The 23854-nt window shown below is 40.3% G+C and overlaps 1 protein-coding gene and 1 pseudogene across 3 annotated transcripts; one reads left to right on the top strand and one right to left on the bottom strand.

Moving 5' to 3' along the window:
- Positions 1-1158: 1158 nt before the first annotated feature.
- LOC149313788 (U1 spliceosomal RNA) lies at positions 1159-1312 on the bottom strand (annotated as a pseudogene).
- A 1564-nt stretch (positions 1313-2876) lies between these two features.
- On the top strand, positions 2877-23174 carry LOC149313787 (BBSome complex member BBS5-like). 3 transcript variants are annotated; one of them, XM_089519804.1, is made up of 12 exons: positions 2877-2901; positions 8299-8381; positions 10472-10537; positions 12056-12105; positions 13411-13538; positions 15500-15635; positions 18060-18155; positions 19298-19360; positions 21648-21782; positions 21901-21984; positions 22649-22672; positions 22781-23173. In XM_089519804.1, the coding sequence occupies exons 2-12, from the start codon at positions 8303-8305 to the stop codon at positions 22880-22882; spliced, it is 963 nt and encodes a 320-aa protein (XP_089375930.1). In that variant the 5' UTR covers positions 2877-2901; positions 8299-8302; the 3' UTR covers positions 22883-23173. The 3 variants fall into 3 exon arrangements, with proteins under 3 accessions (XP_089375930.1, XP_089375929.1, XP_089375928.1); XM_089519802.1 differs by lacking the exon at positions 2877-2901 and adding an exon at positions 3964-4133; XM_089519803.1 differs by lacking the exons at positions 2877-2901; positions 19298-19360 and adding an exon at positions 3963-4133 and having other exon boundaries at positions 22781-23174.
- Positions 23175-23854: the final 680 nt, after the last annotated feature.

Raw genomic sequence — 23854 nt, 5'->3', positions numbered from 1 at the left:
AAACCCGGAAGAGACGTCGCGAGTGCGCGCTTTGGCACTTGCGACGTCTCTTCCGGGTTGCCGGAAGGAGCGCGATTTTCGCGCTCCTTTTTTACAGCGCGGGGGAGTTGCGCGGTTTGGCTGCAGTGGCTTCCCCGCACTGCAACCGGCAGCGGCCCAAGACCGCCCCTTTTGGGCGGTCTGTAACGGGCCTTAGTCTCAAAGGTGTTGCAAGATCTCTCTGTATACTGATATTCCAGACTAACAAGGCTATGTCTCTGAATTCAACATTAGAAACAATTAGTGATGGAGCAGCTGGCGTAAAACAGTTAATTTTAAAACAGTGTTTTGTAAGAACTAAAGAGAACCCAGAGCATGAAAAAATGGACTTCAGACACTTCTGTATAGGGTTGCCATAACTGTCTACCTCCAAACTAGGACAAATGGGGAAAATGTAGGACAACATTTGGGCCCAAATGTAGGACATTTTGTAAATGGAGGACACAAACAACTAAAAAACAAAAAATAAATAAATTCAAAAAGCATTAATATAAATGGCGGGAAGCCTTCTCGGAGGCAGAGGACGCTCCTCCACCTTGGAGAAGGCTTTCCCCAGCCCGGCTAGGCTCCAAGAAGAAAGGCCACGATGGTGGCCTCTCTTCTCGGAGCCCAGTTCAGAGGGAAGCCTTCTCCAGGGCGGAGGACGCTCCTCCGCCTCAAAGAAGGTTTCTCCAGCGAGCTAGGCTCCAAGAAGAGAGCGGGAAGCCTTTTCGGAGGCGGAGCCGCAAAGGGCCTAGTCAGTGGGCTTGGCTCCAGAGGAGGAAGCCGCACAGCTGTGGCCTCCTCCTCTGGAGCCCAGTCCACTGGCTAGGCCCTGCCCCGAACCCTCCTTCCCAGCAAGGCCTAGCATGGCAGCTAGGCCTTGTATTACTGCCGCTGCCGCGCTAAAAGCGTGGCAGCTAAGAGGGAGGAGGTGACCCCTGGGAGCATCCAGGACTGCTGCCATACCCAAGACAGGACGTTCCAGACGGTTGAAAAACTGTGAATGTCCCGCCTGGAACTGAGATATGGCAAGCCTACTTCTGTAGTTATTTTTTTTTTTAAATAAAGGAGTAGTATGTTTTCTTATTACCACCACAAGACATTGACACTTGATGAAAGTGAAGTAAGAATTTCTTTTCAGATTTTATCAGTTCAGTCTATCACAAATTATGCAGTCGAGTTTCCCACATTTGGGGAAATCGCAGGGGTCAGCACACCCAGAGTGCATTGAATGAGCCTCAACCTGGGAAAACCACCTTTGTGATCGTGGTGTCTCCCCTGCCATAACTGCTGGGTAAAACTGAAAGGCTAGTACCATGGAGCAATCACCTGTAAAGCTGTATGACAAATGCCTAAAAATATTGCACAGTGGGCCCTTCGTATCCGCTGGGATTTGCTTCAAGGGCTCCCCATGGATACCAAAATCTGTGGGTGCTCAAGTCCCATTAAATATAATGGCATAGTAAAACGACAGCCCTTATATAAAATAACAAAATGGCTTAGAGTCATGAAACTTACATGCTATTCCACATACTCACCCTGAAGTTCAATTCACTTGGCAATTGCTTCTCAAGTTCCTTTAGCTTTTCCACACAAAAAAATTAAATAAATAAAAATAAACATTTTGATGTGCAGCAACTGAAATATTGCTCTGCTGCTGCTATCACCGCTGAATTATTTAAACATTTCCTTCCTTGCAAACCCTTTTAAAGGTTTCGAAACAAAATAGTCAGATGATGAGTACTGTAAGTTGGATGGTCTATGCACTCAAATCCCAAATTCTTCAAAACATCTAGGCCTGTCTTGCTAGGTCTATGAGCAGGTGCCTTGTCCTGCAAAAAGATAATAACTTTCCACAACTTCCCTTGCCATTTTTCCTTCAATGCCCCAAAGTATATTCTGCATTAACTGTTTGGCCCTTTTGAAAATAGCCATTAAAATACCTTCTTTATCCCCCAAAAAACAGTTTTGTTGTAATAATAACTGGATCATGTCTCTTTTTAAACATACATCATATATTTAATGCACTTGGAATGTAAGAATTAAGAGCTGAGGATCTGAATTAAATAGATCTGCCAGCTTTTCTATAGACAAGCTCTGATGATTGGGAGAGAGGGATGAATTTGTGCAAAATATTAAAATAAAATGAGAATCAGAAATCACTGCTGGACTACTACAAATCCTCCACGGATTTAATTTCTGCTGACCCCATGCCTATCCCATCTATTTAGTTATTTTATTTAAGTCCCCTCCCTCGCACTAAGGACATTATCGCACATAGCTTTTAAACTGCAAGTACGCCAAGAAAGAAGCAGCTTTGGTGATAATCACTGCATGACACCACCTGTGAGTCTGTGACACATTGCTACCCTGTCCCCCACCTGTCCTTTTTCTTTCATGGGAGATACCCATGAACGACCTGGCAATTGTGCATGTCCACAGGTGCAAAATGTCACTCCAAGGGTAGTTGCACAATTACCAGACCCAGGTGTTAATGTCCCTTCATCCAACTGTCATCGCTTCCCCTCACTATTCCTAAGCACCCTGGCTACCTTTCTTTTGGAATTGCATAGAGAAGAAGAAGAAAAAAAAAAAGGGGGGGGGAATAAAAAGTAAAGGTATGCTGTGTAGGTCATAAGGCAGGGAGGTAAGGGCTGTTCGACAGTGGAACAAGCTCCCTCGGAGTCTCCTTCCTTAGAGGTCTTTAAACAGAGGCCGGATGGCCATCTGTTACAGGGGATGCTTTGATTGAGATTTCCTGCATGGCAGAATGGGGTTGGACTGGATGGCCCTTGCGGTCTCTCCCCACTCTATGGTTCTATGAAGTCAGGAAAAGAGTGTGCAATTAGAGAAGGTGCAGTGATGGCTGCCTGGAAAACAGTATGTCCCCATTTTATTTTTACTTACGTAGCTGCAGCGAGAATGGGGCCTGTGTGGTAAAGTCCTATGGCTCAATGTAGCTTACAGAGTCAAAACAGGTATAATTAAAAATCGCCATCATTAAAACAGGTAGAATTAGAAGTTCACATCATTGTATGAAAGTAAAACAGAAATTAAACTATAAATAGAATTAAAAGCAATTTAAAATCATGCCCATTTAAAAACAAAGCGAATACAAACTATACATCACATTAATAAAATATCGGATGGAGCTACAGCACTTAAAGTGGTGTCAAACTGAATTCTTTCTACAGTGTAGATGTGCCCTGAGTCACTCTAGTAGACTGCACTCCTCTGCTTCTCCATGTGCACAAAATCCTCCCTCAGGGATCTAACTTGGAAATATTACTGGGAGTAGTAATCCCAAAGGAATAAAGGAAAAATTCCAACGTATGCTTAGTATCAAGTGCTAGAGAAAAGGTACATTGTAGAAACAGTGCAGTTTGACCCCACTTTAACTGCCATGGCTCCATCCTACAGAACCCTGGGATTTGTAGTTTTGTGAGGCACCTGCGCTCTGGCAGAGAAGGCTAAAGACCTTGTAAAACTACAAATCCCAGGATGCCATAGGATGGAGCTACAGCACTTAAAAGTGGTGTATTATTTTTACAGTGTTTGTTGCTGTGGTGTGCTTTCCAGTCGTTTCGTTTAGGATTTATAGACTTCGTCATGGGGTGGGGGGTTCATGGCAAGTGTTTTCAGAGGGGCCATTCTGAGGCACAGGTGGACTCAGAACCTTTGGTTCAAAACACACTGCGGAAATAATCCAGTTTGAGACCGTTTTAACTGCCCTGGCTCAATGCTAGGGAATCCTGGGAATTGTAGTTTGCTGTGGGGCCAGCGCTCTCTCTGACAGAGAACGGTCGATGGCTCCCAAAACTACAGTTCCCAGAGTTCCCTAACATTGAGCCAGGGCAGTTAAAGCGGTCTCAAACTGATTATCGTGTCACTTCTGACGGAAAGGGAGGAGGACATACGGCGCATGCGCGCGTAATGCCAAGTGAGGCAATTTGTCCCTTGCCGGCTCTCGTCGAAGAGTTGCCAAGGAAGGGCTGAGAGACGCCGGAAAAAAGGGGAGGGAGGTCTACGGTCGTCATGGCGGCGGCAGCAGCGACGGCGGCCGCTGACACTCTGTGGGAAGACAGGGATGTCCGCTTCGACATCTCGTCGCAGTGAGTGTCGATGCTGCGCATGCGCACCAGAGAGAGAGAGTGGGGGGTAGATGCGCGTGGAGAGGCTCGCGAGGGTCCCGGAGTCCGTTGGAGGCCTCGCGCTCGCCGCCTTGATTATCATACTTCTACACTCTTGAAAGGGGGCTAGGTCGCTTGAACTGCTCTAGCTGCCGCCTCCTCCTCCTCTTGCATGCCGGGACTTGTAGTTTAAGAAGGGGCGTTTAGAATTCTCAGCCAGAGGGCTCTTAGGCGTCACTGAACTACAAACCCCGAAAGGCAACCTGAAGCAGTCAGAGCAGTTAAAGCGACCTAGCCCCGATTTCGAGAGCGTAGTAGTACGATAGATAATCTTCCCAGTTTGACACCATTTTAACTGCCCTGGCTCAATGCTAGGGAATCCTGGGAAGTGTAGTTTTGTGAGGCGTTTAGCCTTCTCTGTCAGAGAGAGGGCTCTGGTGCCACAAATAAACTACAGTTCCTAAGATTAGCATTGAGGCAGGGCAGTTAAAATGGTGTCAAACCGGGAAGATTATCACACTAGGCTCTTAAAAACGCTGCTAGGTCGCTTTACCTGCTCTGACTGCCTCTGGTTTAATTAATTAAATAAATTGATTTTAAAAATTATTCTTACCCAGCCTTAATGTCCGGATCGAGGCGGCTTACAACCGTGGTAATACATACAATACAATATAAAATAAGCCTCTCCCTCCCGCTCCCACAGCAAACAATACCGACATAATAATAATTAAAATATCACACGATCCTGCCAATATGGAAATACATTAGAGACCAGGGAATGGAGAACAACAGGACAACAGGATTACTTAAAGAGTCAAGGGGGATTATTTCTGCAGTGAGGATGCAGCCTAAGACGCACACATTTCCATTTTATGAATGTTTGTAGCTTGTCTTTGGCTGTGTCCTACATTTTCATTGAGTGTCCTACATTTTGTCCTCCTTTGCAGTGAGGACCTCTGGTCAGTCTGCCTCAAGGGGGTCACATCGCTATGCACCAAGTCTGGGGTACTCTGCTTTCTGAAGCACCTAAAAAAGCAGTGGTTCTCAACCTTCCTAATGCTGCAACCCTTTAATACAGTTCCTCATGTTGTGGTGACCCCCAGCCATAAAATCCCTTGGTTCGTTCCTAAGACCATCGGAAATACTGTATGTGTTTTCCAGTGGCCTTAGGTGACCCCTGTGAAAGGGTAATTCGACCGCTCCAAAGGGGTTGCGACCCTCAGGTTGAGAACTGCTGCCTTAAAGACACCTGTGATATCTCTGCACCCAGCATCATAACTCATAGCAAATATTGTGTGGAGCACGCTTACTCCGTGGGTGTATCTGCTCCATAGAAACAATGCAGTTTGACACTACTTTAACTGCCACAGCTCCCTCCTACAGAATATACAAGGATGTGTCGTTTGGTGAGGCACTCGCACTCTTTGGCAGAGAAGGCTGAAGATCTGGTAAAACGACAAGTCTCAGGAATCCATAGGAATGAGCTACAGCACTTAAAGCCGTGCCTAATTGTATTATTATTATTATTATTAACCTTTATTTATGAAGCGCTGTAAATTTACACAGCGCTGTACATACAATCTTTTAGTTAGACGATTCCCTGCCCTCGGGCTTACAATCTAAAAAGTTGTCCCTCCACGTTCGCTGGGGTTAGGGGTAAGGGACCCCCATGAATGTGGAAAAAGTAAAAACCACATATTTTTTGAAAAAAAAACACTATTCTTTTTATTGGGTCGCAGCATTAGGAAGAACACCTCTCCAGGAATCTCCAAATCTTCCAATGCACCTCTGTGGTCAACATCTGCCAGAAGTTGTTCATAGAGTCATGTTGGAGAACCTGCAAATGCCTAAAGAAGTGTTTTCTCTAGGAACCTCTAGGTTGTCCAGCACAGCTCTATGGTCAACATCTGGCAGAGTTGCACTAGGCCTAGAGTTTCGCTAAACCTAGAAATTCCTAGGCAGAGCATAGTCATCAAAACCGCAAATAATCAAATCCACAAAAGTCAAAGCCGCAAACGTGGGGGACAACTGCATTTCGACAGTGTAGATGCACCCACTGCTTCTGCAGACTAGCATTTTTTCAGGTGGCATAGTGGTTTTAGCATTAGACCACCACTCTAGAGATCAGGGTTCGATTCCCAGCACAGCCATGAAACTCACTGAGTGACCTTGGGCAAGTTACACTCTCTCAGCCTCAGGGGAAGGCAATGGTAAACCTCCTCTGAAGAAATCTTGCCAAGAAACCCAATGATAGGTTCACCTTCGGATTGCCATAAGTCAGAAATAGTTTGAAGGCACACAACAACAATACCTATTAAAGTATTTTGGGCAGTAACTGTCTCTCAACACAACCTTATATCTCATTTCAGCTGCCTTGAGTCCCAGTTTTGGGAGAAAGGCAGGATGATGGTGATGATGATGGGATTGTAAGACCCTCTGTCCTGAGCTTCTTGGAGGAAGAAAGGAGTAAAAACTTAATAGGCAAAATAAAATACATGGCTCTGAACTGGATGAAGTTTATTTGGTTTTCTTTAGGTCGGTTGTTGACCAGATTGAAAATCTAAAATACAACTGGAGTATCTATATACAGGACAGTATCTTTGGAGGAAAAAAGAGGATTTTGCACTGAGTTATATAGATAACTATGAAGTATTTCACCTAGCCAGTATGTCCATACTGTGTGCTGACTAACACAAGGCATCTTGCACCCTTATTACAGTAAGAAACAGATCCCTGTCTGTTTGACAGAATAAGAAGGAAAATGATCCAATGCAGATCATCATTATTATAATTTGGAGAAAGACTCTTGAATAAGCTGTCTTTTCCAGAACAGAAGTACCCTTTTAGTAATGAAATTCCCATTCACATAGAACTGCTTTTTTAAAACCTAAATGTTGCAATAATTTAGTATACATACTAGTGAGAGCCAGCATGGTGTAGTGGTTTGAATGTTGGCCTCTGACTCTGGAGACCAGGGTTCAATTCTTACCTTCGGTATGAAACCCACTGTGTGACCAAGTCACATTCTTGCAGCCTCAGAGGATGGCCATGGCAAACCTCCACTGAACAAATCTTGCCAAGGAAACCCTATGATAGGGTCACTTTAGGGTTGCCATAAGTCAGACACAATTTGAAGGCACACGACAACAACACTTGCAACTAGTAATGTCAGATATATTGTGAATGAGAATGTGTAGGCAGGACGGGGGATATCTGGCCCTCCAGAAGTTGGCAGACTGCAACTTCAATCGACTGCTGCAGCTTTCATATCTAGTGATGATGAATGATGAGCATTACCGTTCCAGGATCTGGAGGGCCACATGTTCTTCAACCCTGTATGTCAGATTGCAGCTGTGCTGCCTCTTCTTGACTCACTGAATGGTTGTTGCATTCAGACACAACTAGGTGGAACTGAAGGATAGCATGCTCTTCCTTCATAGCCACTGTATCTTCTGCTCCCAGGGCAAACCCCACAGTAAATGGGAGACCTGCCTGGCCCCATTGATGGCCAGAGATGGAACAGCTGTAAGTAATTTTCCCTGCCCTTTCCTGCCAGAAAGGACTCTCATACGTACTTTGGAGATTACCTTGGTACATTCTTATAGTGCTGGTATTCCACTTTAATTGTCCTGGCTGCCTCCTCCTGTTGCATTCTGGAATTTGCAGTTTAAGGAAAGGCATTTAGCATTCTCAGCCAGAGAGCTCTTAGGCCTCACTGAACTACAAGCAACAGATTGCAACAGGAGGAGGCAGCCAGTGTAGTTGAAGTGGAATAGCAGCACTATAAGAGGGTAGTGTGGTAATCTCTAGAAGCATTGATTGGGTTTGTTCCCCCTCTTTTTTTCTTTTTTTTTTTTTTGGTTTCTATTTTCTTTTGGTTATGATGGATGTCATGAAGATTATTAATTTTCATAAGATGCTTTGGGGACTTTTTTTGGCTGAAGTGGAGTAACAGTTCTTTCAATAAATCAAATATAGGTCAGGTAGAGAATGGCTCTTGGAAAGATGTAGAAGGCCTTGCTTGCTTTTTGTGAGTGCATGGTGGGCATTAATTGCCCCAGGATGCTTGATTTGGCTTCTAATGGGCCCCATAAATAAAAGCAACCCAACTGTTGTGACAGTGTCTAAAAGTATAATATTGTCATAGGCAAATGAAAATGAGACCAGGAGAAGTTCTCATTGATTGTTTGGATCCTATTGAAGATACCAAAGGAAACAATGGAGAAAAAGGTAACTTCAAATGTGTACATTTCTAGATAATAACCCTACAATATATATATCTACAGACCTTTCTACATCAGGATGTTTCTGAGCATTTGGGAGCATTTGTGCACTGTAGAAGAAAAGCTTAAGATTTGCCATCACTGGTTGGAAATAACAGCAGGGATTCCTTTCTTCAACCACGCTACATCTTTTCTGGCCAGGGAGGTTGTAGCATGGGTAAAGTCCCATCCCCAGGCAAGGCATTTGCTGAAGAAACTCCATCCAGCACTTTAGCTGGAGATCTGATGATATCAGAAAACACTGGACTGCAGAAGACTCAGGTAGAAAATGGGGGATCAATAATTTAGCACAAATGATAAATATTCAAGAATGGGGAAAAACCTGGAATCAACATCATTTCTAATTTTTATCTATACAGATAAAAGAGAAATACTATAAAATAATTTGGAGGTGATATTCAACACCAGTAAGGTTAAACCATATAAATAAGAAACCATACAGGGGTAGCTGTGTTGGCCATTTAACAAATACAAACAAATATCCACCAGTGATACCTTTAGTGGCCAACCAAAATACACAATATACTTGTCGCAAGCTTTCAAAGCTCCATGGGCTTCTTCATCAGACAAGATGTTACAAACCAAGCAGGAGAGGGGGAAATTGGGGCTGTTAGTCAGATGCCTGCATGTTGTTTCAGTCCTTAGTAATGCTGTTATGATGGGGAGGCTATCTTTTGCAGGCAATAGGGAGATTTTCAAAATCCAGGGAATTTAAAAGTCTATTTGCATCTCAACAAGGACCTCTCTAAAATAATAAATAAAAATTATTTAATATAATATAAACAAATAAATATAAATAAGAATTATTCATGGATATGTTAGAGGGGTTGTCAAGAAATTGGTACTTATATTCATATGTGGTGGGGTCGTAGAGCTCTAAATAAATTTTGGTACTTAGTATTTAAAGAGATAACAGAAATTGAGTTAGAAATATGCCCAAAGATAGCATTATTGTCTATATATGATAAGATCAACTGCACCCAGGCTATGAAGGACTTTAGCACAAATTTATTAACAGCAGCAAGACTAATTATTGCAAGAAAATGGAAAAGTTCAGGGAGATCTGCAGATACAAGATTGGTATAAAGAAGTATGGCAAATGGCAATTAATGATAACATGTGAAATCAAGGTTAAAAAAGGAATAATGAAGAGGAATGACTTTGAAGAAATATGGAAGATATTTGTACAAAAGGTTCTAATAAAAAAGGAAGGTGATTTACCTCCACAGGAAGAGATACAGTTTTGGAGGCTAAAATAACATGAAGATATTTGGCTCTGGTGATGGGGTGCACTTGATTATAAAGATAAGTTAATTAATGATAAATTAATACTATTACACTTATGAATAATATATGTCAAAAAGAAGATAGAAATAAGAATGAAGATATCAATCATAATTTCATTTTTTCTCTAATTATTGTTTTAGTTAATATTAACTAGTATCAATAAGATTCACATAAGGTAATTAAGAATGGATGATTGATGTGATTTATTACATATTCTAAGCGAATACTATGTATAAGATATTTTAAAATGTTATTTTTAGTATGTTATATTATTAATAAAAATAATATTTTTAAAAAGGAAAAAACATTTATTTTCAATATTTTACAAAAAAGTAAAATCCTGTCACTCTGTTTGTTAACTATCATTAATACTGTATTCTGTATTTCATAGAAAAGTGGTTGCAGTACTAATGGTAGTTAACAAATGGTTATGTAGCATTTGTGTTAATTGTATATGTAGCAATTGTTATATCTTGTAGTGCACTGGATGTAGATGGATGGGAATCATGCAGCCTTCCAGATGGTGTTGAAATCATATTCCCAACTTCCTTACTAATGACTACTGCCTGGAGCTGATGAGAAAAACAGTCCAACCTGTGAAAGATCCCACGATCCCACACCTCATGTACTGGATTTTGCCAGATTATTTGGGATTACAAAAATTAGCCTTGAAACCTCTTCTGTCTCTACAATATTATAATTATTTTGTAATAAATTATTCAGTTAAAGTTTCCTTCTTTTAATTTCTAGGCAGACTCTTGGTAACAAACTTACGAATTATTTGGCACTCTATAGTATTGCCTAGAGTCAACCTCTGTAAGTATCACTTCCTTGTTGGTGTATATTTTAGTTTCTTAGAAATCTAAATGGTTACTATTACTAATAAAAACTCGTTGCTTTAATCACAGTTTCAAGAGAGAGAGATATAGCAGTGCATTCCAATCTTAAACCCATTAGGTAGAGGAAAATTCCATTGCAGTCAGCCCTCCACATTAACGGGGATTAGGGACAGAAGACCTCTGTGAATATGGAAAAAAATGAATAACCCATTCCCAATAGAAAGCCAGTTAAAGGCACGGGACAGAAACAGGCGCATGCCTGCTCTGCTCTTTCCCCTGCCCTGCCATCCCTTTAACTGGTTTTCCAGGCGTAGACCTGTTCCTCTTGCCTATGCTCTTCCATCTCTTTAAGTGGCTCCCCAGAGGGCAGGGGGAATAGGTGCACCCATGCTCTTTCTCTTCCCCCTGCCCTTCTGTCCCTTTATCTGGCTACCCAGTGCCAGCTAAAGGGGTGGGAGGGCTGGGGGAAGAGGCACAATCGCACACTTGCTCCTCTTTTCCCCGTGGCACAGAAAGGTGGGGGAAGAAGAAGAGCAGGCGCGCACCCTTCCTGGCTTCTCCTTCCCTCTTGGGCTTTTTTTCCCTACAGGGAAAAGCCAAAGGTGGGGGGGAGGAGGAGGAGTGCACACCTATGTGAGCTTAGCATTCGTGAATAATCAAAACCGCAAATGTTAAGTCCGTGAATGCGGAGGACTGACTATAGTTACAGAGGAGAGCAGAAAGCTTTTAGAGTCAGAGAGGAAGAGTGCATGTGTAGAAGTGTAAACCTGGAGGCGTGCTATACTTTTGATGCATGAAAATAAAATATTTAATCTGCATAATATATGATGTCCCACAAGTTCACTGTATGAAAGAGAGTCAAACACGAATACAATTCTATCCGGGTAGAATATGAACTGTTTCCACCTCATGCTGCGCTACATTGTACTGTTTTGTTTTGGGTGGCTCATTCCATGACAGTACCAAGGAAGCTTCAGCTTAGGCAGAACCTTTATTGACAAGCACAGGAATCCTGTAGTGATGTGTACCTAGCTGGAAAATAATGGGGATATGTGTGCAAGTTTGACCATGATAAGCAAGAGAATCAGAATATGTTGGTTTCACAATTATAATTGAAATGGTGCGTACTCATTGCTTATTATGTGAATTTGTCTGTGTACTATTGATATAATTATTTATATGATATAATTATTTTCATGTATTAATAATTGTTTCCAAATATGCTGGACATTAGGGGAAAAATTTAAAAATATGTATATGTAGAATTTTTTTAAAAATATGAAATCATGACTTGTTCCACTTTGAATTTTCACTTGCTGGCTTCCATTGTATTGTCTGTTTAGTTTAGAAAAAACATGGTCTTCAACACTTCATAATGCCACTTTAATACACAGCATTCTGATTCAGTATGTTGGTTCATCACAGGCCTGGTGTTGAATATATAGTGATATATAATGACTTCTTTAACCATATTTTCTTTCCCCTTGTTACTTAGCTGTTGGTTACAACTGTTTTGTGAATACAACAACAAGAACTGCTAACTCAGTAAGTTTGAGCAACAGATTTTTAAATTGAAAGTCTTCTTATATATGCCAGAAGTATGGAACTCCTTTCACCTCAATATTTGTTAATAGCTATATCTTGGACATGTTTACCTAGATTTTTATCACATTGTATAGTGCTGTATTCCACGTTTACTGCCATGGCAACATCTTAAAAAATCCTGGGATTTGCAGTTTAGGGAGAAGCATTTAGGCCCATTATAGACGGGCATAAAGTACGTCCTGGGGACGTACTAGGGTTAGGCAAAGTGCGTGCCTTACGCACGCACCTAACCCTAGTACATCCCCAGGATGTACAAAATGGCGGCGCCCGTTCCACACGGGGGCCGCCATTACAACATCACGAGCACGCTGCCTCCAAACGGGGTGGCGCGGACGTGACATCGTCACGCCGCGCAAGGGTGCATAGAGTGCCCTTTCTGCAGCGCGAGAAGGAGCTCCAAAACGGAGCTCCTTCCGCGATTTGCGTTGCTGGCGCAGCCTTTAGACGGCTGCGCCAACGATGCAAGGGAGAAAGGGGCCAAGCAGCCCCTTTCTTCTCCTCCCTGCCACCATCGGGTGTCCTTGGGGCATGAAGCCCCAAGGACACCCCTTTCCAGTCCGCAGGGAAGCGGCCTTTTGGCGCTTCCCCGCGGCCTGGAAAGAGGCGGATCGGGGCCTCGGAGGCTGCTGCTCTGGAAGCTGAGGCCCTGATCCGGTGGGAAAAGCAGCGCCTACAGGCAGCCCCAAACAGGCGGTCTGTAAAGCACCTCAGAATTCTCACCCAAATTGCTCTTGGGCCTCACTAAACTTCAGAGCATAGAATTTCACAGGATATTACCATGTCAGTTTAAGTGTAATATAGCACTATAACACTGCAGTGTGATAAGCTTGTTAGAAGTAAAACCCATTTAATTTAATAGACCTTCTACTCTGCTGAGGTTTACATAGGATTGCCATCCAAAGCCTGGGCATTCTTTCTGAAATATAAAATCTAATGATTTAGTTTGGTTTCATGTTCCAAAAGAGAAATGGATTTTATGTAATGTAGTTTGTACTGAGCAAATAAGTATAATTTTAGGTGTTATACTGCCATGTAATTATGATGGACATGATTAAGAATTGAAATAATTGCACATTGCTGTGTCTCTCCAGTTTAAGTATATATAATAATTCTTCTAGAAAAAAATTTAGTGATAAAATTGAAAATACCTATATACTTGAGTTGGTTTTTTGTTTGGTTTTTTTTTTTTTTTTTTTTTTTGGAAATTTCAGTACTAAAATATATCTCATATTTTTCTTCTTATAGAAATTAAGAGGACAGACTGAAGCACTTTACATATTAACCAAATGTAACAATACACGTTTTGAATTCATTTTTACAAATGTGGTTCCTGGGAGCCCCAGACTTTTTGCCTCAGTCATTGCTGTACACAGGTAATTGAATTCTAAAAACAGTTTTCTATAAAAGCAGGACGTATTCATTGAAGCAGTCCTAATGTAATTGGATTTGTTGTCTGTGGAACATAAACATTCATAATGAAGGTTTTCTGTGCATTTTGAAACTATATAATTTTGCATTGGCATACAAATACAGCGCGCCCACGTCATACGCAGGCGCGCCTTACGCGGCTTAAGCATACACGCTCAAGACACAGGGCGGAAGGGCGGCGCGTCCCATTCAATTGAATGGGTGCACGCACCCGTTGCGCCCCGCGCGCCACCACGCCGCCATGCACGAGCCCCATTGTTTATAATGGGGCTTGAGCATAGGCGGAATTCGCCTTACGTGGCGGGATCCGGAACGGATCCCCGCATAAGGCGAGGGCCCACTGTACATAAAATCAGCCCAGATGTCAGGATCAATCTTATCCCCCCCCCCTTTTTTTTATTCCTTAATTTTCAATACTTTCCAGATATTCAGGTGTCTTTATCCAGCCATTTGTAATTATGCTGCTTAATTTACAAACTTATGCAGTCCTGTGTCCTTGAGGGATCCCTAGAATAGAAAACAGTACCTTATTTTGGGGTCACCCTGTTTCACTTCTGTACCATTAATCAGTCAACCCCCAGAATTTGCTAACGGAAAGAATAAGTGGGACATGCAACATAACAGTGCAGTGTGTTCTCATTAAGGGGTTGTCCGCATGGGCCAAAAGGTCCATGGTCCCCCAGGCCTCAAGTTGTCCTGTTTAGACGACGCAGGCCAAAACTCAGGGCCAGAATTGGGCCCAATCCTGGGAGACTGGATGTAGATCCAGCCCAGTCCTGGGGTAAACAGCTTTTAGCTTGACCCTTGGTCTAAAGCAGAATTTGCTAGAAAATTTCTGGTTTCCTGGAAACTCCACAGCAAACCCTGGCTGTTTAAATGTCCTGACACACTCCTTGTTGCAGCATCACTCTTACTGCTAAGCCCACCCGTTGCCACATCTGATGTAGATGGGGTGCTTGGTTACGTAGGTGCAGCCAGAGGCCTTGTTTCCACATCAAACATGGTGACAGAGGGCTTCTCAGCAGGGGTGACGACATTGCAAGGTAAAGAGCACAAGCTGGTAGTGAGTTTCAGATCGGGGTGAGCTGGGTATATAAACACAGCTGTCCTTGCAAGGAATCATGAGCCAAACTATGTGAGCACCTGGAGCCCATGCTATTCTGGCTCATCCACTGAGCCCGATGATGATGATGATGATGATGATGATGATGATGATGATGATGATGATGATGATGATAGTATGTTCCTATCCAGGGTTTTACCCAGCCATGCCCTCTAGCAGGTCATTCATCACTTTTGATATTTTCTTGCCATTAGACATTTAGCATCTACTGAGCATTTCTTAGTCTTCTTAGTTAAAGTGCTCTGTGCACTAACCAACTGAGGTTCACTGTTACGATGGGTAATAATATAAACAGATGTCTTGACTTTAAACTTATTTTAAGAGAATTTATATAATAGTGATTTTTAAAAAATCATTTTCTTGAATATCTCTCAGGTCAAGCAGACAGGTGGGAAAGTGTGGTGTATGGCCGCACTGGTGCCACAGAGCTGTGGCAGCCGTACATGCCCGGCCGCAATCTGGGCCGCTGCCACAGTCCTGAACTGGGCTGCCAGAAAGGAGCAATTTACAGACGCTTCTTTTTGGCCAGGTTCTTCTGAGTTGGGGTGGCTGCGGCACAGCTTCTGGCTGCATTCAGGGCATGTGGCTTCTAAATGGCACACCTCCAACACAGCCTAATGATGGTCCTTTTGGCCCGTCTGTTTGAGGCCTCTGTGAGTATTTTGTCAGATTATTTTTCTAGTGCAATAAAATTAAAAGGGCAGGACAAAACCCTTTTTAGATTTGTTTTAAATAAGCTGTTAGAAAAATTAAAATGTTAAAACTATTGTTTTCTATTCCTAGAGCTTATGAAACATCTAAAATGTACCGTGAGCTTAAACTGAGATGTGCATTAATTCAAAACAAGCAGTTGAGATTGTTACCAAAAGAACAAGTATATGATAAAATAAATGGAGTCTGGAATTTATCTAGTGATCAGGTAAAGTGCAACATGAGGATTACTTATTGAAAAAGGTAGTAAGAATGTTCATGTTTCCTCTTTATTACTGAATGTGGTAAAGAATCAGAAACGGATTACTTGAAAAGATATGTGGTTCAGCACAATGTGCTTAGCTCTTATTTTATTTATTATTTAAAATGCATGGGCAAAGTTTGTCCTTCCAGATGTTTCTGGATTGCAACTATATCAATATGCAATAGAGCTGATGAGAATTACAGTATAACTACTTTTGTAGGGATGCATGCATTTTCCACCCCTGATGTAGCACATTTCCACTCCACCTTTCTGTAAAAATATCAAGGTTGCTAGCACTTAAAACAATGGAAACAGTAATAACATGAGTAACATTAGTGAATACAACACATAATTCAATAAGAAGCAGCATAAGAAGAAATTTGTAGCATTTAAAAAAGAGGGAGAGAGAGCTGAAAGCATCAGGTAGATCAGAAGAAAGATAAAAGCAATTGCCTGGAAACCAAAGTTTTCCTGAAAAGAAACCACAGAAGAAGGCCTTTGGAAAGGAAGCAAGACAGGCCTCTCTAAACAGGTTGTTCTAAAGCCTTGCTACAGCCAGTATTTTGTTTTTAAAAAATTATACAGCAGTGTTGTGGGGGGCAAGGAAGGATGGGGGAGAGGGAGAGGCATGAATAACTTTTTGTCAGTGCAGTAACTTTTCCTACATTGTTTTTGAAGTCTTGAAATTTAAAAAGCAGCAAGTGTTTTTGTTCTGGAGTGGAAAGAGCCAAGCTGTATACATGTCCTGTAGATTGTGCCTGCTTTTATGACTGGAGGCATGACTTGCAGTGGCAGGTGGAAATGATACGGCCTTATTGCTGCCTCCTTGAAAAGCATGTGAACGTTGTTGAAATTCTGCTCGCTGGGACCCTATTTTTATATTGGATTTGTCAGTAGATAGCTGCAACAATTGTGCAGTATTGTGCCATGAAGTTATCAAATGAGGGCACTGTTTTGACACATGGATGTACTTTTAATTCTCTTAAAGAATAATTAAATTGTATCTTAACACTAAGAAATATTTGGGGCTGTAAACTGTCAGTATTCAATGGGTAAATTCTTAACTATAATATTACTAATTTAAATTTATTGTTTCTTATTTCTATGAGAAGGAAAAAGATGGATTGGAAAATGATGTACAGTTCTATTATATTATCTTGCATTGTTAGATTTGGATCCTAGGAACCATTCGTGGGGGAGGAGGTGGGGAATCGCAGGAGTCCCTGAGCTCCTAAGAGTTACTTCTGTGGTGTTGCAAGGATGGAGTAGGTCAAGACTTAAAATTGCTGGAGGAGATGGGAATCAGATAAAAGCAAACAGAGGCATTTTATGTAACTGGAGCTCTGCTTGCCTCTGCTTGGTTTTAAGCCATGTCACTCACATCTTCCAGAAGATTTTTTGTATTCTGTTCCACCCCATTCAATACCATCCTCATATTCAAACTACTTTTAGAGGGCATTGGTGGATTGAACTGGGAGGAATAGAGCAGAAAAGTTCCCTTCCTCCTCCGTGTAGTTTTCTAGCTCAGTTTCATTTGGCATATGAAATAGATTGCAGTAGCTATTCTAGTGTTGTAGGTGGGAAAAAAACATAACCAGTTTTGCAGAGCAGGGACCCCAGAAATTTGTGGGGAGGGGCAGCTTAACATCGGCACTGTTGTTGTGCACCTTCAAGTTGTTTGCAGGTTTTTATTAATTTTGACAACTGGTAAGGGGAAGGTAAATTACTTTTCCCACCATTCTCATTGAAACAGCCTTAAATATGAAGACTTTTATAAGCACAATGTGCACTTAGAAGAGCGCCCTCCATGGATTCAGTGCAGCTCACTCCCAAGGAAGTGTGCATAGGATAGATTGTAGGCAGCCTTAATTATTTCTGGGAAGGCACAACAGCTACAGCTTTCATAATATTCTTAGTGCTTTATCATGTAGTACTCTTTTGATTGATAATTCCTTAGTAGTTCAACTTGATAGAAGACTTGGTGAACCAATTTTGTCAGATCATTTCACAGGAGCCGCAGACCATCAGCTTAGTCTTAGTGGGTGCTCAGGTTCCTCCTCTCTCCCATTCCAGCTTCCATGTTGCAGAGCATAACTGTTTCTTTTTGGATGCTAATGTTTCCACTTTGGTATATGTATCTAGGATTGCCTAAATTTAACTTGCATGCCATCATGCCTTGTAGGAACACCAAGGGGGGGGGGAGCGGTTACCTGTCACTGTATTGTAATTCTCACTTTGTTGTAGTAATAGGACTTACTCATTGAGCTTCATATTTAAATGTTTACCTATATTTTAGTTTTACTATGTGAAATTTACTTTTTTATTTAAATTTTAAATAGTAGATATTGATGTAGAAGATATAAAGTAATTTTGATTTCTTTTTTCTAGGGAAATCTGGGTACCTTTTTTGTTACAAATGTAAGAGTAGTTTGGCATGCTAATATGAACGACAGCTTTAATGTCAGTATACCATATCTACAAATTGTAAGTACTATAATATTACAGTTACCATTGTAAACCAAGTATGAATCATGTTGGCTAATTTTATTTACATCTGATATATTATTTCTATATAAATAAGATGGTTTCCTTAATAAACATTATTAGTATTGTTAACGTGTCATGTTGACAAACAAACTGTGGCAGTGTTGTGAATATGTCTCCTATGGTGGAGACATAGGTGGAGACAGCTGGATGATGGTGAAGAAGGTTAGGCATGGGAGAGCTCAGTAATCAGTAGCACTGAAGAACGCACAATCCAACCTTTCATTCTGTCTCAAAATGGAAAGGGTTTTTTAAATTCTAATTGATTGTGGAGGGAGCTGCACTGGGTGGTGCTGACTACTCTCACCATATCTCATGGACTATTTATTTATTTATTTATTTATTTATTTTTAAATGACATTATTCTAATAATGCCATTAATGGCATATTACTTAGGCTTCGTATTTACACACATCTCTGCAGCAGTGGTCAGTGATATTATCACTGTGTCACATGTGGGGTGGGGAGCTTAAAAGATAGTGATTTGTATAATTCACTCAATGAATTATGATGAATGTTTGTAATCTGGGAACTTTGGCTCATAGCTCCATTTAGAACCAGTTTGATTTCCCTGATAATTACTGTGTTGCTAGTTTAAGTGGTTATAATTGTATATAAAATAAAGGCATATGAATAATGAATTTTTACCAAAGTCAACCAAAGCATATACTTTTTAATATTTTTGTGTGTTCTCTTCTTTCACAAGTACAATAATTCTAAAATTACAAATGACAGGCAATAGAATAATATAGGGAGTCAGTGTTTGGTAATGTTAATAATATTGGTTGTAGAATTCAAAAGTATACCTGTGTTTATCTGAAAAATCAGTATGTAAAGGGATGATGTAGCACCTTTAAGACTAACAGCAAAAGAAGTTGTAGCATGAACTTTCATAGACTTGGTCTACTTCCTCAAACACATCTGAGGAAGTAGGCTGAAGTCTACAAAAGCTCATGCTACCAGCTTCTTTCTTTCAGTTAGTCTCACAGGTGCTACAAGATCCCTTTGAATATTGATTCTGCTATGGAATCACATTTGAAGGAAACTTTTCAAACCAAAATAACATCCTTTGTTTTAACCAGCGCTCAGTAAAGATCAGAGACTCAAAATTTGGCTTGGCCCTTGTCATTGAAAGCTCTCAAGCGGTAAGATACTCTAGTTTTCATTCAGCTTGAAACTGATGCTTCTTGAAACTAGTCAGTCTTTTCTTAAAGTCTTCTTCAAAAACCTGTATTTGGTGATGATTCTTGCTTTGATTAGGAGAGGAGTGGGCACAGTAAAGGCTATGTATGCCACTTATGGCATCCTAGTACCCCTTTTTTTTAAAAAAAATTAGGGCCTTGACATGCTTATTTGCCACATTCCCTCACCCCCCGTCCGTTTTAGGTCAATTAGAATGCTTTTTCCCAAACTGACTTTGGTCACTCTCTAGTTAAGAAAAATAACTCTAATGGATAAAAAGAGTCCAGAGAAGCCCTAAAACATGTCAGAAGTGCCTCTCCACTGCCTGAGAAGGTGGGATGGGGAAAATGTTTTATCAGTATGCTGATGACACCCAAATATATTTCTCAATGTCCCAGTCATCAGCAACAACAACAGATGGCATCTCTCCTCCCAACCAGTGTCTTTAGGCAGTAATGGATTGGATGAAGGAAAACAAGCTCAAGTTGAATCCAGACAAAACGGAGGTACTTAAGATAGGGGGCTCCAAACCAGGTATTGGGCTGCAACCTCTAGTCCTAGAGGGGCTCACGCTCTCCTCGAAGGACTGTGTTCGCAGTCTGGGGTGCTTATTAACCTGTCGCTTCAGATGAGGAATCAGGTGAATGTGACGGTCAAGATCGCCTGTTATCAGCTTCGGCTGATACGCCAGCTGCACCCTTTCCTGGAATGGGGTGGCCTTGAAACTGTAGTACATGCGCTGGTAAATTTTTGCAGTGCACTCTACATGGGGCTACCCTTGTGCCTAGTCCAGAAACTCCAGTTGGTACAGAATATGGCAGCCAGGTTGGTCACAGGAACAGCAAGGAGTGACCATATAACACCAATATTGAAGTCACTCCACTGGCTGCCTGTCAGTTTCTGGGCACAGTACAAGGTGTTGGTTATCACCTTTAAAGCCCTACATGGCTTGGGCCCAATCTATCTAAGGGATCACCTGCTTCCATATAAATCTGTCCTATACACTCAGGTCCTCTGGGAGGAATTTATTAAAGCCCTTAAAGACCAGGTTGACGGTGATCTCCCAGAGGACATTTTCTGCAGCCGCTCCCAACTTATGGAATGGCCTGCTGGACGAGATCTGTCAAATTACCAATCTAGAGAGCTTTAAAAAAGCCATTAAGACGGATCTCTTCCAGCGGGCCTTCCCGGAATAAAATACTCGGCCATGAATAAGACCTCCCATTTATTGAACTCTGCCCATGGTTAGTATTTGGATTAACTGGATTTTAGCATGTTAGTTTTAATCTTATATTGTTTAATCTTGTTTTAAGGGGGAGTACTATGTATATATGGATGTATTTTAGCTTGTTGTATGCCGCTTTGATTGCCTGGAAAAAAGCGGGATAGAAATAAAAAAAATTATTTATTTATTATGTCCCTTCACTCAGAAAAAATCTGGTGGTGGGAAGTCTCAGCCCTTCTGCTTAAGGTTAAAGTTATATGCAGTTCTGTGGTAGTCCCCTCTCCTTGGGATGTCATGGTAGTATGATGTTGGCAAAAAGGACAGCTGAGTTATGAATGTAACAAATAATGACCATGATAAATGAACACCAGGTGACTAATGAAATCTCTGAATGAGACACCAGCATGTCAGCTTACTATTTTTAAGTGCCTTGTTCCTGGGAACATTTTAACTAGAGTCTTGAAATTATTTGCTTCTGAGTAGTTATTAGAGTAGTACTGTTTGTGAATAATTTACCTTAGAAACGTACATGTCATTGATTGCTTTTACCATGGTACATCTAAAATGAGATTGTTTTTTACAAATAGTTTTTAATCTATAATTATACTGTTGTAGCTACCTTAAAAATATAATCATCCACAAAGTACAATATACTAAACATACACGGCAGAAGCCCACTAATAGTGCAGCCCTGTACTTTTCTATTCAGATGCAAGTCCCATTGAGCTTGATGGTGTTATTCTCAGTTTAGTTAGTATATATGGCTTAAATTACGGTGTATCTGAAATATTGCTTCAGTATATCAGAATGTATTGTATAGCTGAATACAACATAAATTTATATTGGTTTAGTCTAGCATTCTAATATCACTATTCATGGTTTATCTGTGAATTAGTGCTAAATTTATAGCCCTGAAAATGGGCATATAAAACAATTAAAACTAAAATTTTGATAATTATCCTGCTGTAGGTAATTATTGAAAATATTTTGGTTTACTGTAATATATTTATGTCATTCTTTTACAGACTGGAGGTTATGTGCTTGGATTTAAGATTGACCCAGTTGAAAAACTAGAGGAAACAGCAAAAGAAATAAATTCACTGCATAAAGTCTTCTCAGTTAATCCTATATTTGGAGTGGATTATGAAATGGAAGAAAAGGTACTCAGGTTTACAGATGTGCTTCTTGAAAATTAAATTAGCTGCTGCTTCTTTCTAAAATGGTTAAGGTATAGAGATATTTGTGGTTGCTAAAGTTGTGCCATTTGTTAATTTGCAGCCTAAGCAGCTGGAGGATCTGACAGTGGAGCAGGTACAGGATGATGTAGAAATAGAAGCAGATGAGCAAACAGATGCTTTTGTGGTAAGATCCTACTGAAAAGATATACTTTTTATAGTTTTCTTCTGTAGTCTCTGTATCTTATAGCTGGCAAAATATGGAATTTAGTGGCTGTATTCAAACCATATTTTGCTGAATATCTGTTATTTACACATTTACAGTGGATTTTTAAAATTTCAAAATACGACCACATTTCCTTATTTAATTAAGTATAATTACTTAATTATACTAATTTGAAAATGCTTAGTGATTTTGTTAAGTGCTCTTCTTTGTTTAATTTAAGGGCGAGAAGTTTAAACATTTGCTGTGGGTTTAATGTCAAATTTGCCTGATACTATTATATTCTACAGTACTGCAGGGAGTCAATCCTAACTTGTTTTGGTGGGTTTTTTTTTTACACAGAATAAATTGAAAACCTTGATATCTGTATTACAATGCATCACCTTAAAATATCATTTCTAAATTATTACTATGTGTTATGCCTATTAACAGAAACATTTTGTTCGCATCTAAACAAACATTTACTAAAAAGGTTAAGAAAAAAAAGGGTTTTCAAACCATCTTAGCCATAACAGGTACTGGTAGGCATTTCACTGAACTAAGATACTGCCTGTCTTTGAATTCATGCATATTCTTGAAATAAACTATTGATAAATTTTAGACAAGTGTTTTTATTTTTCTCTTGCAGGCTTATTTTGCTGATGGGAACAAGGTAAGAATATTTATATTTTAAAAATATAATGATGCTTTCATCCCTAACTGTCTTTTTTTTAATGTTTGTTCTTATTTTCTGTCTTTCTTCCTCGTTTCCTGAAAAAAGCAACAGGACCGTGAACCTGTTTTTTCTGAAGAGCTAGGACTTGCAATAGAAAAACTAAAAGATGGATTCACACTGCAAGGACTCTGGGAAGTAATGGGTTGACATTAATCTAAACTATTATTTAATAGATAAATAAATACTTTTATAGTCTCTTAAAGTCATGCCTCAGTACTTTTCAACAAAGAGCCTATCTGTTTTATGGAGATTTTGTGAAAGAACAGATGTACAGTGTATAGTTTTAATGTTACTATAAAAATAATTATATTTGTAAGATATATTTATGTGTTGTATTTTTAAAAGGTGTATATAGTGCTTTTGTTGCTTAAATTTTAAATTATTTGTTTATTTAGAATTTTTGTATTGATTGCATGATTGTAAATATAAGTGTTATTTAAGGAAATAAAATGAGAAAAAATGTGATACTTCTGAATGATTGCTGTCATTTGGTGCCAATAATACCTTGCAAAGTGTTTGCAAATGAGGACTCTGCACGGCCTTAAGTGGGGTCAGCGAAGAGCAAGGTATTCCTAATACCAATCTCCATTGGCTCAGAAGATATAGAAAAACAGAAGTGAGTGGGAGATTGATTTTGTTGAACTTGTTATTTTTATTTTCTCCAGTGAAAACATTGAGGAGGCGACCTCTGTTATGCCAGCTCTGATCCAGACAGTACTTGAGGAAATGGAACTGTTTTGTATCCAACAAATCCAAAGCTGTTGGTCACTCAGAATGTCCTTTTTCAAGGACTTTGGTTTATTATCTCCAACAGAAACACTGCTGGTGGTAATTTTTCACATACAGGAAAGGGTTGCTGGGTGAAACCTCACCCTGCTAATGGATATGGGAGTTAGGATTCTTAATTCATTCCACTGAGGCACTGGTTGGTCCTTCATGTTTGATGCATGCTGGCACATGAAGTGGCTTACTATTGTGAAATTTATTGGAAGAATTGACATGATGTTAATCTTCTTCTTATACCTTCTTATATATTTAGTACTGATTTTCTTAGTTACTATCTAAGTGTAGGATCAGGTCTAATGGTTATAAGAGAGTACATTTTGATTGAACATTAGA

This window comes from Sceloporus occidentalis, unplaced genomic scaffold (genome assembly GCF_023333645.1).
Source record: "Sceloporus occidentalis isolate IW3139 unplaced genomic scaffold, rSceOcc1.0.p SCAF_4, whole genome shotgun sequence".
Lineage (NCBI taxonomy): Eukaryota > Metazoa > Chordata > Lepidosauria > Squamata > Phrynosomatidae > Sceloporus > Sceloporus occidentalis.
Note: the sequence above shows the minus strand (reverse complement) of the source record. Positions and strands in the feature narration are given on the sequence as shown.